The sequence below is a fragment of the Arvicola amphibius genome, chromosome 1, assembly GCF_903992535.2.
Source record: "Arvicola amphibius chromosome 1, mArvAmp1.2, whole genome shotgun sequence".
NCBI lineage: Eukaryota > Metazoa > Chordata > Mammalia > Rodentia > Cricetidae > Arvicola > Arvicola amphibius.
The window spans coordinates 186,934,043-186,951,118 of NC_052047.1; the positions used below are offsets into that span (position 1 = coordinate 186,934,043).

Genomic DNA, 17,076 nt, shown 5'->3' on the forward strand with positions numbered 1-17,076 from the left:
GTCAGTTGCCACCATGGGGAGGAACCCTGTCAGAAGGAAAGATGAGAAAGAGCCCTGGTGAAACAAGCGTGGTGGGAGGGGGACCATCTCAGTGGCTATAGCAGGGCCCGTTTCTTCAGTAACATTTCCTTCATAAGAAGGTAGTTAATACAAGCCACGGGACATACATCATCCTTCCAAAAAGATCTTTGCCTTTAGAAAGAAGCCCAGGCCGCAGACATCCTTTAAATAGTGGTTTCTAACCTGTGGGTCACAACCCCCTTGGAGTCACATATTAGATATTTACAATTTATAAAGCAGCAAAATTAGTCCTGAAGTAGCAACAAAATAAGTTTATGGTTGGGGGTCACCACAACATGAGGAACGGCATTAAAGGGTTTCAGCTTTGGGAAGGCTGAGAACCAATGCTTTAAGGTGTTTCGATTGGTCCGAGGAGCTCTCCCTCAAAAGTTAGCAAGGCACCAGGAGGTTCCCATGATGCTCTACTGCTCCCTAGTGGTAGATGGAGACAATTTGAAATGAAAGGGGAGGTGGGAGGGCCCCTTGGATAGCCTTTGGTGTGTCTGTGGGACCCCTCTAAAGCTGCAGTTTATCCCCACTGGGTGTTGGGACGAAGCACATTTGGTGTGATTTAGCACTCGGCTTGTCCAGAGAGGTGCCACCAGACTCCCATTTGTCTTCCGATGTTTGCCATGAAAGGGTTTTACAGCGCACGCAGTCATATTTATCATGCTTCCCCTTTACGAGTCCCTGGCCTTTGTAACATTCTCGGGAGGCTTTCTTGCCAAGTACAGGCCATTTAAATTATCTATGAGCGAACAGGATGCTTGGGCATTGTACTCATTTCAACCACCTTTCTTAGGTTTCACTGTTCTTGGTCTCTATTTTGTGTTCATTAGCAAGCTGACTGCTCCCTGGCTAAAGATCCTGGGGAGCGAGGGTCTCTAAAAAACGGGAGAGGCTGGTTCTTGCAATAGGTGTCTCCTGCATGCTGGAGGTATGAAGGGATTTTAGTTTGGCACAGGTACGGTACTACAGGGATCTGAACTCAGACCTCCGAGAGTTGCAGCTCAGCACTTCACTTAACCAGCTTCTAGGCAACATCCCTAAGCCTCGAGGTTCTCCTTTGTCAGTGGGAAGAACAGTAACACGGACAACAGCGTGCAGCTCACACGACGGATCCCAGGGAACTGATAAACACCGACAAAGCGCGCAGCTCACACTACGGATCCCAGGGAACTGATAAACACCAACAACAGCACGCAGCTCACACGATGGATCCCAGGGAACTGATAAACACTGACAACAGCGCACAGCTCACACTACGGATCCCAGGGAACTGATAAACACCAACAACAGTGCGCAGCTCACACGACGGATCCCAGGGAACTAACCCACGCAGACCAGGACTTAGAGCACAGAAGACATGCTCTACAAAGGCCACTTTCATTGAAGCAATGGATCAGTGCGTAGGACTAGATTTCCAGCACCCACAATGGTGGCCCACAGCCCTCTGTCACTCCAGCTCCACAGGGTCTGATGCCCTCTTCTGGCTTCTACAAGTGTTGTATACACCCAGTACATAGGCACACATGTAAGCAAAACACCCATACACATAACATTTTTTTTTTTGTTGTTTTTTTTGTTTTTCGAGACAGGGTTTCTCTGTGGCTTTGGAGCCTGTCCTGGAACTAGCTCTTGTAGACCAGGCTGGTCTTGAACTCACAGAGATCCGCCTGCCTTTGCCTCCCGAGTGCTGGGATTAAAGGCGTGCGCCACCATCGCCTGGCACACATAACATTTTTTAAAATGAAAAGAATTAAAAGAATTCCACTTTCTGTAATTATCTGAGCCAGTGGCCTGGGAATGGCCAATGGGAGCTTGGACTTGGGGTCATTACACAAGTTTCCTAGATGGCATTTGTTTTCCTTCCTGCTGCTTGGAGGAGACTTCACTTATGCACTGAGCTGCAATGTGGAGGCTGGATTCTAGCCTGGGTTTTATCTATGTGCACCCTAGACCCAGTACTGAGGCAGTGGTACTTTTAGGGTCTGCTTATGACTTGGGGAGGATTGATGACTCCAAAAACCAAAACAAAACAAAAAACCAAAATGAAGAAATGTTGGCATACATGCTTCCAAAACTTCCAAAACTTGATATTATGTCAACTTCACTAATAATTAAAAGTAGTGCTCATAAATATTTCATTATTCTTGAAGACCATGTTTTTTTTTCTAAAACCCTCAGTTGGCAAGGAGATCAATCCAACACATACATGATTGCTCAGAAATCAAATCAGTGTACATTCTGTGACTTCCCTGTAGTCCTTTGAGTCCCAAAAGCCTTGTTGTAAAATTCCTTTCAAAATGTGTAGGGTGGTAAACGCCACTCCTGTGAGGTGTGGTATATTTTATTCTTTAAAAAAAGATTTATTTATTTATTTTTGCCAGGTGTTAGTGGGTACAGCCTTTTAATCCTGGGAGGCAACAGGCTGATGGGTCTCTGAATTTAAGACTAGCCTGGTCTACCAGAGCATTGTTTCAGGACAGCCAGGGCTACACAGAGAAATCCTTATCTCAAAAATAAAAAAAAATACAAAAATAACAAAAAGATTCTATTTTACTTTTGTGTGTCTACGTGTTTTTATGTGTATGTTTGCATGTGTATAATATAGGTGCCTGAAATGGCCGGAAAAGGGTCCTCTGGAATTGGAGTTACAGGCCATTGTGAGCTGCCTGGTGTGGGGACTGGGTCCCCTGAGAGAGCAACAAGTGAGCACTCGCTGTTCCCGAGAATGGTATATTTTAGTACATCTGAACTGATAAAGCTGGACCCAAAGATAAGAGTATGGGGTTCCACGAATACTCCTACTATTGAGTTTTGACTCAGTGTTGACTGGAGAGGTCAAGGCCCAGGAGCAACTGTGGTCCCTCATTCCAGTACAGCTGCCTTCCTTCCCAGGTGGCCTTGCTAAGGTGGCAGCCTGCACCAGCCAGATTTGTCATGTGGTGCTCAGTGTCCCCAGGGAAGCCTGCAGGCCTGCTTTCAATGTCATCTTCCCCACCAGAACATGTAGCCATAGGCAGCTGCTCCCTAAGGTGTGACAGTACGTGACCTGTGTGCCATATTCCGCTGAGTTAGGATGGAGGGTCTGCATTTTAGCACCCCCAACAAGCCCCTGTGGATAATCCTGATGCACAAGTGAGCTTCAAACCACTGCTTTCAAGGAACCGCTTTCTGGCTCAGTTCCAGGCATGTAGTTAGTGTTCAGTGCAGTTACTGTGTGTTACATGTTTGTGTGCATGCAGGGGCACATGTGTGCGTGTATGTAGAGATCAGAGGATAGGGTGTCTCACTGAGTTTCAGACTTAAACTTTTGGCGAGTACTCACCTAGTAAGTCTCCTTTGGAGAAACTGACTTCCCTTACCCGGCTGGTATCAGTTGCAAAGAAGCTTCGTGGTTAGGAGCGAGGGCTGTAAGTGCACTTCCGCTTCCCTCTGTCAGAATTTGTCTAGCGTGAGCCTCTGAAGGGCTTGTCCTTGTTGTCACAGACTCCCAGCTCCGTGAGGCGATACGTGTATCAGTCCTGTGGTGTCTGGAAGATGCTGTTTCCCTGGAGTCATCCCCACCTCTGGCTCTCATAATTATCCTGCCACTTCTTCTGCATAGGTCCTTGATCCTAAAGAGGAGAGGAGAGAGGAGGGGAGGGGAGAGTCCCTGGGTGTATCAGCTACACTCCAGGCCAGGTCCCAGGCCCAGGAGTAAATGACCAACGGCAAATGGAGTCCATGGTTTTATGTGTGATTTTTGTTTTGTTTGGTATTTTTTTTGTCTCATATATATTGTTTGCATTGATTTTCATATTGTTTTGAGAGACAGAGCATGAAGTTCAGTGGGTAAGGATGTAGGGAAGATCTGATAGGAGTTGGGGGAGGGGAAACGATCAAAATACATTGTATAAAAAATATTTTTAAATTAAAAAATTAAATAAAAGAATTGGCTAGACTAGTAGGCCAGCAAAGCCCTAGGGATCTTCCTGTTTCTTTCTCTTGCCCAGATTTTTATTGATTTAATTTTTTTTACACGAACTCAATTCCTCATGCTTGCATGGCAAGCACTTTACTGACTGAGCCATCTCTCCAGCTCCACTAAACGGGTGGTGGGCAGTGGATGAAGCTCAATTCCTGGGAGTAAAGCAGTGTGGTGTTCAGCCCAGCTTGGATGAACCCCCGCTCGCTTGCGTGGTGGACTGTTCTTGGCTAGCTCTGCGCTCAGCATCTCAGGGAGCAGGGAAGGAAGAAAACAGACGCTCGGTTGAAATATCCTGTTAGTTTATCAACATGGCTGAGAAAGGGCTTCAGTCTTTGAATTCAGCCAAGTGGGCACAGTGAAGAGTAAGACAGAAGGGAAGAGAGTGAGCCAGACAGAGGGATGGGGGCAGGGGAGGGGTAAGAGGTGGAAGGGAGGGACCAGAAGGGAGAGTAATGGGGTGAAGAGGAACGGTATGGGGAGGGAGCTTCCCAGAGCTGCTATTGATGAAATCCTTCTCTCCCCTTGACTCTGTCTGGGATCGTCTCTCCTTTGTCCTACTAGCTGGTATGAGCCCTCATTCTCTCTCTCTCTCTCTCTCTCTCTCTCTCTCTCTCTCTCTCTCTCTTCCTCCCTCCCTCCCTCCCTCCCTCCCCCCCCTCTCTCTCTCTCTCTCACCACACACACACACACAGAGAGAGAGAGAGAGAGGAGAGAGAGAGATGAGAGAGGAGAGGAGAGAGGAGAGAGAGAGAGAGAGAGAGAGAGCGCAGCTGGGGAGATCAGGCGTTTTACGAGTCAGAATAAATATGTGGACTCTGTACAGAGGAGGCTGATTCCCCTGGAGTGTGTGGAGGATCCTGGCTGGGGTTTGTAACAGTGGCTGCAGAGACTCTGGGTCCTTCTGGGAATGAGCCCACTCTGTCTCCTGGGAAGCCTGGGGAGGGGAATGGGGGTGGAAGACCTAAAGCCCCAGAGGTAGATGACAGCTGGAAATCACAGGCCAAACACAGGTCTAAACTTCGGCTATGGGCAAAGCAGAAGAGAAATGAAGGACAAAGGGGAGGGAGGGAGGGAAGGAGGGTAAAAGGGAGGGCTAGAGGCCTTCCTAGTAGTCAAGAGGCTGTGGAGGCTCTGCCTCTCAGAGTAGCCTGAGCTCCAAGGAAAAGTGAAAAGTTGTTTTTGAACTTGGGAGTCACAACCTGCTTAGATGTGCATATCCTTGCCCTCTGTTCAAACTTTAATATCCCTTTGGGACCCCAGAAGATGGACTTATGTGAGGTGTCGCTGGACCTCTTTGTCCCTCTTCCCAGTGTGACTACACTGGCTAAATCTTTTTCTGCTTTCCAGTTTTAACTGAGGACTGGTTGCCAGATGTGGCTTGAGGCATAGATTGTGACCCCCTGTTCAATACTGTATCGTAGACAAAGGCAGGTACTGAGCACAGTACCAAAACTATCCCTGGCTCAAGAAGTAAACAAACAAATAAGTAAATAAATCATGGCAGGATGGCAGGGCTAGATGGGGCAGAGACAAGGAAGCCACCGAAGTGTGAATGTGACAGACCATGTAGGTGCCATGCTGAGTGGCAACACCCTGCACAAGGTTCAGTAAGGACCCCTTAGTGTCACCCCCTTGAGCCCTCCTTACTTTGGTCTTTCTGTGTGTGGGGGGAGGAGTTCAGATAAGTGTGTGTGTGTGTGTGTGTGTGTGTACAGAACCGAGTACATACTGCACACTGCACGGTAAGTTCATTTGTGTAGCGTAGAGGCATGTATGTTAATGTGTGTAGCTGTTAAGAATCCAAGCCAGGTGATTGAGGTGCACACCTTTAATCCCAGAAATCGGGAGGCAGAGGCAGGCTGATCTCTGTTAGTTCGAGGTCATCCTGATCTACAGAGTAAATTCCAGGATAGGCTTCAAAGCTACACAGAGAAACCCTGTCTCAAAAAACCAAAGAAAGAAAGAAAGAAAGAAAGAAAGAAAGAAAGAAAGAAAGAAAGAAGGAAGGAAAGAAGGAAAGAAAAAAAAGAGCATCAGATTTCTGGTGCATGAGTCAGCAGTTGGGGGTAAATGTCGGGAAGACACTGCTCATAAATCAGACAGCAGTCCCTGACCAGTCTGCAGCTGGCCAGCACATGATGCCAGGCATCCCCAAGGCTGGTGGCTGGGGCTGAAGCTCTGGTTGTCTTCCTCCTCTAACACCAGGATGTACCTCACTTGCTTGGAGTCTCTGAAATCTAAGGATGTACTGCCTGGAACGAGACGGATGTAAAAGGCAGGAGAGGGGACTACAGGGTGACTCAGAGACTTTATCTCGAAGGTTCTCAGTAGGGTCTTCCTGCTGACAGGCAGAGAGCTCCAAGCATTGTACGGATACTTTGGAGACTCTGTCATGTACCTGCTATGGGCTATGACCCCACCGGGAACGTGGCTGAGGAACTCTCTCCTCAGCAAGCTTATGCTCTCATGGGAGAGGGAGAATCTAACCAAGCAGAAAAGGCGACTTTTAAAAGCCGTGAAAGGAATGGGTTCACCGCATGGAAAAGACGGTCAGGGAAAAGCAGGGCTTGAGTTATGCCTACATAGTGAGGATGGGTTCTATGGAGACTTGTAGGAATAAACTTCCAGAAGAGCATGGCTGGGTATGAGTATGCCTCCATTCATGCCTTTCAGGACTCTGGGTCAGAGTGGTTGGCGTCAGATTAGAGTAGGGATGACTTAGAGAAGCAGGAAGGCCATTGGAGGTGGGGTAGGATGGACCATCTTCTCCCCCCGAACATACTTGGGGAAAGAAATGCCCCAGATCCGAGTGGGAGAATGACTTCCTGGTTCCCTCCTGCAGGTTGTAGCGCTGAGCTACACTGATGGAAGAGTCACGTGAAGAGGACATTTATAGAAGCTCCCTTCCTCCAGGAAGCCACCTGGACTACCATAGGCCTGACTCCTCCTCCCCCAGTCTCTCAGTTTTCCAGCTGACAGAATCGGTCAACTTGGAACAGATAGCTCTCTCATAGTTTGTGCCTAAGCTTGGTTCTGGTCTTGTGGCTCTCTGGTCTTGTGGCTCTCTGGTCTTGAGCATGCAAATCCCAAAGTCAGGAACCGAGTCTGACTGAGGTTCTGGTTGGGACTTCTTGATGAGCGAGGGGGAAGTACCTGTATTCTTAATTTCAATTGTCTTGATCCATCATCCACTCACTTCTGAGCGATTTAACCCGTGCCAGGCCCTGTACCCAGAGCTAGGGAGCCTCCATTAGTGCTACTTCGCCACTCCCTGCCATCGGACACCTAGCGTTATGGAGGTCCTGTTCCCGCTTGTTTTCAAGTTCTATGTCCCAGGACAGGAAAACGCTCAACCTCTGGAACCCGCATCTATTCCTGATGTCACGTCCCGAGCGGTGACGCGCAGGCCCCCTACCTCCACCCCGGTGCCGTCCAGAACTTGTGGTCAGCGCCCCGGGGCCACATCTGGCAGCGCGGGTGCGCGCGTGTCACTAAGACGCTCATTCACCGGCGCAGCTGTCGCCATAACAACCGGAGCCCGGGAGTCCTGGCGACGCTGGGGCGGGGGTTGGGGGCGTAGGCCTCGGGAGGGACCCTGCGGGAGCGGGGGCGGTCCACACGAGCCGGGCGCTGCAAGCTCACCCGCGGGCGGGAGGGCGCCACGCACGTCGCCGCGGCCGTCCCCGCGGGCGGGGACCGAGCTGGCCGCCGAGCCTCTGAGCAGTCGCGCGCCGAGCCCCGACTCTATGGCCCGCGGGGAGCGCGCCGCCGCTGCGCCGCCCACCCGCAGCCGGAACCCGAGCTTCAGAACCAGGCAGAGCGCAGCGGCGCGAGCCGCGGGCTGGGGCCCAGGGGCCGGGCCGCCCCGGGCGCGGGGCATGGGAGCCCGGTAGCCGGGTGGCGCAAAGATCCCCGTGGCGGGCAGGACCCGCCGAGCGAAGATCGCCAAGCTCAGGGAGAGCCGGAGACAGCGAACCGCCCGCCCCCGGCCGCAGCCCCGCCAGGGCCCTCCCCCGGCGGCGCGCACCCGCGCGCGCACACACTTGCACACCTTTCCTTTGCTCCTGCCCAGCCTCGCCTGGGCCCCGTTGAAGCACCCCTGGGGGCCCGATGCCATGGGTAACAACTTCTCCAGTGTCGCCTCTCTGCATCGAGGAAAACAGAGTCGCGCGTCGCGGGGCCACCCCCAGAACCTCAAAGGTAGGCTTCGCCCGGCCGGGGCGCAGCTGGAGGGCTGCAGCGCAGGTGGAGGGGTGGGCAGAGGTGCGGTTGGGGAGGACCGGCAGGTGCCACCTGTTGTTTGCATTTGGACAGCGGGAGAGGCGCTTCGGGCAGTGGAGGTGGGCTGGGGCAGCAGCTGATGAGTGCTGATGGTGGAAATGAGGGAGGATGGCGGTCGGTGGGGGTCTGCGCAGCTCTGTCCCTATCTGCCCTGGTAGCCTCACTGGAATCCTCTCCTGTGATGCTAGGTATGAAGAGGTAAGATAGGAATTTGCGGGGTGGATGGGTCAGTGTGGAGGGAAACCCAGGTTTTCCAGCTGAGCTTCCCAAGAGAGTCATCGTGGTCTTTGTATCTACCTTGGGTTGGGGAGATCCGGCTGGAAGCACTAGTTGCTTTTCCAAGCAGCGGGTCTTAGAGATCCAGGACTAAAAGGGCACGCTCCCAGGGTCTTCTGCCATGGGTGATCTATTGCACCGACTGAAATCAGTTTGGTTTTTCAGTTCACCCAAAGACAAATATCTGGTCTGAACCCTAGAAAGGGGTAAGGAGCTTTGAAAATGGATGTACCTTCACCAGGAAGGTTTGCTATGTCCTTCCATCCATCCAGCATCCTCTGGGGAGGCCCTAGGCTCAACCCCAGGCCTTACAGCTTCCAACACATCTCTGACCTTTGGAAGATGCTGCTAGGTTCTGCCAGGCACTTGAACCCAGCTAATTCTCCCTGGAAAACAGCTTTCTCGTCATTATTAGAGCCAGTTGCACATAGTTCTAGGAGCACAATGATAGCTAAAAGCCCCAGGGCTTTCCAAGCAACAACAGCAATTAAAACACACAACATGAAGCAAAACAACCCCCTTCTCAGTCTCCTGGGATGTGACTAGGGTAGTAGTAGTGGCCTTCAGCCCAGAGCCTTGGTATTTACAAAGGCTGTTCACATCTTTTCAGGAAGTGCGGAGGCTTCTCTGGTTAGTCAGCAGGAGTAATCATATCCATTTCATAGAAGAGGGGACCTGAGGCTTGTTTCAGATTACAGAGCCAGTAAGAGTCAGAAACAGAATCAGGCTTCCGGCCCTAAGGGCGCGGAACTCTGTCTCGCTAGGCAGTTAACTTCAAGATGGAGAAGGGATGATGGGCTAAGCGCCGTCCTGCATTCTAATTCTGTCTTTCAGAACTTCACCCCACTCTGCTCAGGAAGGTCAGTGGGTCCTGGTGGATTTATGGGAATTAATAAGGTGACCCAGGCACAGGTCCTTTTGGAGTCGTGTGTACTGACCTTGTAAATCCTCATAGAAGACCTGATGTGAGGAAACGGAGATGCTGTGGTACTACAGCATTAGGTTAGGATGCTCATGGAAGTATCATTTAGACTAGGAAAGCAAGGAAATGCTTAGGAGTCATGGCATTGCCTCTTGGGGGGGGCGGGATATGCAGTTAGTAAGATTGCATTTTCAAAGACTCTGATCCCTTGGAAAGTGCTCACGGCGTAAGAACAGTATATAACACTATAAAGACTGTGGTCCCATCCCCATTGTGATCCCTGTGGTGATCCCCGTTTTGTTAAAAGGCAGTTATGTAAAGAAAAAGGAAAAACCAACACTCACAAAGCAAAGAAAGGAACATTTCTTAAAGGCTCTAGGTAATGAACCATATAGATTTTACTTCCTTTTTATTTATATTTTTATATTATTTTATTTATATTTTCTTTTCTAAAATGTGTGCAATAAACATGTATTATTTTTTTTTTTTTTTTTTTTTTTTTTTTTTTTGGTTTTTCGAGACAGGGTTTCTCTGTAGCTTTGGAGCCTGTCCTGGAACTAGCTCTTGTAGACCAGGCTGGTCTCGAACTCACAGGGATCCGCCTGCCTCTGCCTCCCGAGTGCTGGGATTAAAGGCGTGCGCCACCACCGCCCGGCTTGTATTATTCTTTTTAAGTTAGTTTCATGCATGTATATAATGCACCCTGCTTACTCTCTCCCCTCAGCCCCTTTCACCTTTTGCCCACCTTTATGAGCCCTCCCTCTTTCCTACCTGTTTCTTTCCTAGGTTCATGATTTTTTATTTTGTTGTGTGGCCCATTTTTTTTAAATCCAGGGCCATCTGTGTAACCTGTGGGTTGGGGCTATGCGCTGGGGTCTGTGGATGCACCACTGAAGGCATTGGCTCCCGTTTTCCATGGATTTGTCTGTAGGAAATAGTTAAGCAGTGAGGGATGGAGTCCTCTGAGTCCTTCCTCTGTCCTTGGCTGGCTGCTGATGGCCAATTTTGCACAGACCCAGTGCAGTCCTTTGTGGTTGTTGAGAGAGTTCATGATTGCAGAGGCTATGAACGTCTCAGAAGATGTTTCCACAGTCCTTCCCATAGTGAGCCTCGTAGCGTCTTTCTGCCCCTCCTTCCTTAATGCTTCCTCAGCCTTGGAGGGAATGATACAGATGTCTCATTTGGGGCTGTCACATATTCTCAGCACCTTGTGGAGCCATGCATCTCTGTGTCCATCACATTTCACCCAAAAGAGAGGCTTCCCTGATTAAGACTGAGTGTGGTAATTGTCTATGGGTATAAACATATATATTTAGAAGATAGTTTGACACTCTGTCACTTTAGCTAAATGGCAGGACCCCTAGGTTCTCTGGCTCTCCCCACAATGGGTTTTAGAAGGTGTTCAATAATACTGAGTATGGACTCCCTTCTATGGAGTGGGCCTCACATCCAAGCATAGAGTGGTTGGTTACACTTTATGGTTATAATGGTTGTGCCATTATTGCACAAGTGGGCACATCTTGCCTGGCAGTTAGTTTGGAGGATTCACAGTGTGCCAAGACCACTGACACCCCATCTCCCCCAGCAGCTTGTGTCGTACGTTCAGCACCATGAAAGCTTGCCATCAGGGAAGAGGATTCCATTTCAGTTCCAGCTTGATCTCTTTAGTTCCTGTGTGGTAGCTTCAGCAACAGGGTCTTACCGACTAGTTCTGGTGGGCATTCAAGAGGAATTGCAAGAGCTTATATTGTTTTGGGGGTTTCTAGGGCTTCTCTGAACAACTTATAAGGAGTTATCCCATACTTGGCACCAGTTTTGTGCATTTGTCCTAGCCATGTAGGAAGCAAGGGTATCTCTCTTCCAGCCTAAAGAAGTTTGGTTATAAGATTGTAGGTTTCCAGTGGCTTTATCATATCCCTACTGTTTTCGCTGATCTTCCCCACTGCCCCTCTCCACATGCCCCTCCCCCTTTCCTACTTATGCCTCTTCACCTTGGGCATTTCCCTTCTCACTTTCGTATTAGCTAGATCTACTATCCACGCTTTCTTAAGGAACCCCTCCCAGTGGTCTCTCTCTAGGCTTCTGGCCTCCACATCAACTCTAAGCTGAGCACACACAGTTAGAGATACTCAGTTATGACCCCCATGGGAAGGGAAACTGTAGCTGGGTTGCTACCATATACTTTTCCTAGTTTCATCTATTTACCTACAGAAGTATTATTTTATCATTACAAATGAGCTGCCACGGGCTGGGGCCGTAACAGTGGCAGAGTGCTTGTCAAAGATGAGTGGAGGCCTGGCTTCACGCCCCGGCGCTGCTAAATAGAAGAATAAATAGACTCCTGGTGTCAGCATGTGTAGACTGCTTCTAAGCACCAAAAAGAGACTGTTAATGAGGAAGGAATCTGCGGGCATCATTTGGGTAAATTTCTTCCCTTACAAATGAGAAGCAAAAGAGAAAAGCGCACTTATTTGTCCAAATTGCTTAGCAGATCAGTTTGAGGGGCAAAACTGAGCTCTGTCCTCGAAGGGTAGGGGCTTACTGGGGGCAGGCAAATGGACCTTGTGGTTCAGTGCTCACAGCCTGTCCCCCTAAAAGAGACACTGTTCTTTTCCTGGCTCCATGGATGCCTAGAGGAGTCCCCAGGAACTATGCACCCTTTTACCTGACATTTAGGTTTGTGGGGGTATGTTTGAGAACTCTGTGTCTCTGTCAGGAGGCAGGAGAAGACAGGAGAGGGGTCCCTGCTCTCCTGTACTCATTCACGGATCTGGTAATACACACCTCGTATCCTAGCACCTGGGAGGCTGAGGCCAGATGAGTGTGGGTTTGAAGCCTGGGCTGGTGAGATATTGTCAAAGAAGGAGGAAAGGGAGGAGAAAAAAGGGAGGAGGAAGAGAGGGAGGGAAGGAGAGAGGAGGGAGGAAGGTAGGGAAGGAGAGGGAGAGGAAGGGAGGGAGAGGGATGAGAATGAGAATGCCCTGAAGGCTCACCCTCGGGTCTGTCAGTCTTCCTCCTTAGCCTGACTTCTAGGCACTGTTCCCATTTTCCTTCTCTAAGAAAGTGGTCACCCGTCGGGGTGAAAAGATGGCCTCGTGGTTAAGATCACTTGCTGCTTTCTCAGAGGACCAGAGTTTGGTTCCTAGCACCTGTAACTTCAGCTCTGGGGATACGATACAATCTTTTGGCTTAGTGGGCACTCCCACACGTGTGAACACACACACGCACCCACCCACACACCAGAATTAAATTCTATAATTACTTAATGCTCACTATACATTCCCTTTTACCCTTTCAACACTGCCATGGGCATCCCTTCTGGTAGATTAGTGGTCACCCATAATCATATTCTAATTGTGTTGTTGTTGACCCAGGACCATGATTTCATCTGCCCACCCAGTGTTCTGCACTCAGCCAGCATCCAGCTGTGATTTTAGCAGTGCCCGTCTAGAAATCTGCTGGAGGTAGAAAAACCGACTTCCTTTCTTCCCTTTCTGTTGCAGCCCATTGGTCCTTACCGCTTTAATTAAAGCAGCTGCTAGGACCTGTCATAATAGATGTCAGATTGTTCTGCCTGTCAGGCTGATATGAAGTCGGTATGACTTTTCTCTCTCAGGGGTAGAGTTTGGTCTTTCCTAGAGACACACTACTGATAATCCCCTTTGGGTCCAAAGAACATGGATCTCCGGGCATCAGGGGAAGCCAGGTGTAGTTCTGGGCTTAGGACCAACTGACAGTGCCTGAGGAATTGTGTGCTGGGATTAATACTCTGGTATTGTAGTCTGTTGTGTGCTGACAGTTCTAGAGAGACAACGTGGAGGGAGGCGTGGAGACGCATGCTTGCACAGTCGGATTGTTGAAAGCCCAGGTCTGTGCCTAGGTCAGAGATGGCAGGGACATCAGGGAGAGATTGGGCTGGACATGGGGCACTGCAGGAAGTGAGTGCCAAGGGATATAGTAGGATTCTAAGGTGTATGGCGGTGGGGGGACAAGGCCTGGAGAAAGAGAATACGTGTGTGTGTGTGTGTGTGTGTGTGTGTGTATCCTCAGTGAGAGGTGCAGGGTGACTGGGGAGGGGATTTGTGCTTTGTACTGAGAAATACAGGGAATGAGCTCTCCCTCCTCTTCTAGCTCTTGCTGAGTTCTTCCTCATTCTCCACTGAATGTGGAGGAACAAACCCTTGAGAAAGCTCTGAGGCTCTGGGGAGAAGTTACTCAGTCCAGTGGTCATCCATGGATGGAGAGTGGGTGGGCCGCCTCCTCGCTTCTAAAAAATTCACTGCAGTAAAATTTACATGGTGTGAAATTTACCTTTTTAATGTATGCAATTTAGTGGCATTTACTTCATTTGCAGTATTGTACAATGACTGCTTCTATCCAGTTCCAGAATATTTTCATTGCCTCAAAAGAAAACCCCTTAAATAGCTATTCTTGTTGCTCCTGACTCCCTGGCAACTGCTGGTTCATTTCCTGTCTCTATGAACCTGCCTATCATGGACATTTCATATAAATGGCATCATGATACCTGCTCCTTTCTGTTGGGCTTCTTTGACTTGACATGAGTTGTTTCCAGCATTTGATTATTATGAGTAGTGGTACTATGAACATTTCCATATTGGTTTTTAAAAATATTAATTTTATATTATATGTAATATATACACAATATACATATATGATATATATATATACGATTATTTGGCTAAATGTATGTTTATGCACCTTGTGCATGCCAAGTGCCTGAGGAGGCCAGAGGAAGGTGTCAGAGCTCCTGGAACTGGTGTTACAGTTGTGAGCTACACTGTGTGTGCTGGGAACTAAGCCTGGGTCCTCTGCAAGAGTAGACAGTGCTCTTAACCACTGAGCATCTCTCCAGCCTCTGAGCATAGTTTTTTTGTTTGAATTTTTATTTTCAGATCTTTGGGATGTAAGGAATGGCTAACTTTTAAAAAAATGTTTTTATTGAGCTATACATTTTTGTCTGCTCTCCTCCCTTCCTCCCTCTCTCCTTCTACCCTCTCCCATTGTCCCCATGCTCCCAGTTTACTTAAGAGATCTTGTCTTTTTCTACTTCCCATGTAGATTATTAGATCCATGTATGTCTCTTAGGGTCCTCTTTGTTGCCTAGGTTCTCTGGGGTTGTGAATTGTAGGGTGGTTTTTCTTTGCTTTGTGTTTAATAGCCACTTATGAGTGAGTATATATTATATTTGTCTTTCTGGGTCTGGGTTACCTCACTCAACATGTTTTCTAAATCTATCCATTTGCATGCAAATTTCAAGATGTCATTTTTCCCCATTGTGTAGTACTTCATTGTGTAAATGTGCCACATTTTCTTTATCCGTTCTTCTGTCGAGGGACATTTAGGTTGTTTCCAGGTTCTGATGACAAACAATGCTGCTATGAACATAGTTGAGCACATGTCCTTGTGGCACGACTGAGCATCCTTTGGATATATACCTAAAAATGGTATTGCTGGGTCTTGAGGTAGATTGTTTCCTAATTGTCTGAGAAATCACCAAACTGATTTCCAAAGTGGCTGTACTAGTTTGCACTCCCACCAGCAATAAAGGAACATTCCTCTTACTCCACATCTTCTCCAGCATAAGCTTTCATCAGTGTTTTTGATCTTGGTCATTATGAAATGTGTAAAATGAAATCTCAGTGTTGTTTTGATTTGTATTTCTCTGATGGCTAAGAATGTTGAGCATTTCCTTAAGTGTCTTTCAGTCATTTGAGATTTGTCTGTTGAGAGTTCTCTGATTAGGTATGTACCCCATTTTTTATTGAATTATTTGTTCTTTTGATGACCACTTCCTTGAGTTCTTTATATATTTTAGAGATCAGTCCTCTGTCCAATGTGGGGTTGGTGAAGATCTTTTCCCAATCTGTAGGCTGCTGTTTTGTCTAGGAATTCTGAAGGTATTACAATCCCTGACTTCAAACTCTACTACAGATCTACAGTAATGAAAACAGCCTGGAATTGGTATATAAGCAGACAGGAGGACCAATGGAATGAATCAAAGACCCTACACATATCTGAATTTTGGCAAAGAAGCAAAAAATATAAAATGAGAAAAAGCATATTCAACAAATGGTGCTGGCATAACTGGGTATCAACATGTAGAAGAATGAAAATAGAACCATATCTATTGCCATGCACAAAACTCAAGTACAAATGGATCAAAGACCTCAACATAAAGCCAGCCACACTGAACCTTATAGAAGAGAAAGTGGGAAGTACACTTGAATGCATTGGCACAGACCACTTCCTAAATATAACCCCAGCAGCACAGACACTGAGAGAAATAATTAATAAATGGGACCTCCTGAAACAGAGAAGCTTCTTTAAAGCAAAGGACAGAGTCAACAGGACTGGCCGGCTTTAAAAATATTCTTCCTGGATTGATCACCTCACTAAGTACTGTTTATGACGGTGGCAGGGAGCTTACCACCCCTCCCCCAAGCTCTAATGCTAGCTAGACACCTAGTGTTTCCCTGTCTTTCTCATTATGACTGAATCTCCTGGGGGTGAGGGAGAACCTGCTAAGGAGTCTTGATTCTGGGTCAGGGCGGAGAACTTCCTTGAGGGTCTTCAACTTCCTCCCTGCTTCTGAAGGAGGATGGGTCTTCCTGGACAAGGTCCTAGCCAGCTTTAAGCCTGACATCCCTGTTGCTGTTTCTCTGATCTGGGTCCTCATGCCAGATACTGCAATAGTTGCTTTTTGGTTTGTTTATTTGAGACAGGCTATCATGAAGCTGAGGCTGTCTTCCCCCTTGTTATGTAGCTGAGGCTGACTTCCACCCCGTTATGTAGCTGAGGCTGGATTCCACCCTGTTATATAGCTGAGGCTGGCTTTCGCCCTGTTATGTAGCTGAGGCTGGCTTTCACCTTTTATGTAATTGAGGCTGGCCATAAACTTCTGATTTTCCTGCTTTGCTGTGTTTTGCTTGCTTGGTTTTCATATCTATTTGTGAGTGGGGAAGGAAAATGAGAGAGAGAGAGAGTCTGTGTATTAGTTTTATTCTATCATATGGGTCCTACTCAGGTAGTCAGGCTTGGTGGTGTCTTTACCTGCTGAGCCATCTCACCAGTCCTTGTGTGTTTTAAGAGAAGGTCCTACAAGATCTCCTGAGTAAATTGGGAGTGTGGGGATCATGGAAGAGGATAGAAGGGGAGGGGGAGGAAGGGAGGGTAGTGGTGAAAAAATATATTTGCTCGATATAAACAAAAAAACACAAAAACAAAAAGGAGAGAGGAAGGGGTGGGGGAAGGTCTACTCCATTGCCCAGATTGGCCTGAAATTCACTATGACACCTAGACTGCCCTCAAACTCATGACAGTTTTCATGCCTTGGCCTCGTGAATTCTGGGAGTCCAGATGTGCACCCTCACACCTGGTTTAGCTGCTGTCTTCAGTCCTGCTTCTGTTATCGTTGGTTCTTCCCCATCCACAGCGGCTGCCCATGGCCGCAATCAGATAATCAAAGCTTCCATTCTTTGGCGAACTCAGACATTTCCATGGCTGTCTGGGCTCCTTCCTTAGTTGCCATGATGTTGGCAGACTA

General features: G+C 48.2%; 1 protein-coding gene across 1 annotated transcript in view; it reads left to right on the top strand.

Annotated features, from left to right (window-relative positions):
• The first annotated feature begins 8,148 nt into the window (after positions 1 to 8,148).
• Positions 8,149 to 17,076, top strand: part of Neurl1 (neuralized E3 ubiquitin protein ligase 1) — an 81,491-nt gene continuing 72,563 nt past the window's right edge. Inside the window, exon 1 of the mRNA XM_038313600.1 lies at positions 8,149 to 8,233. Within this exon, the coding sequence (XP_038169528.1) occupies positions 8,149 to 8,233 (85 nt within the window). The remainder of the gene's footprint in view (positions 8,234 to 17,076) is intronic.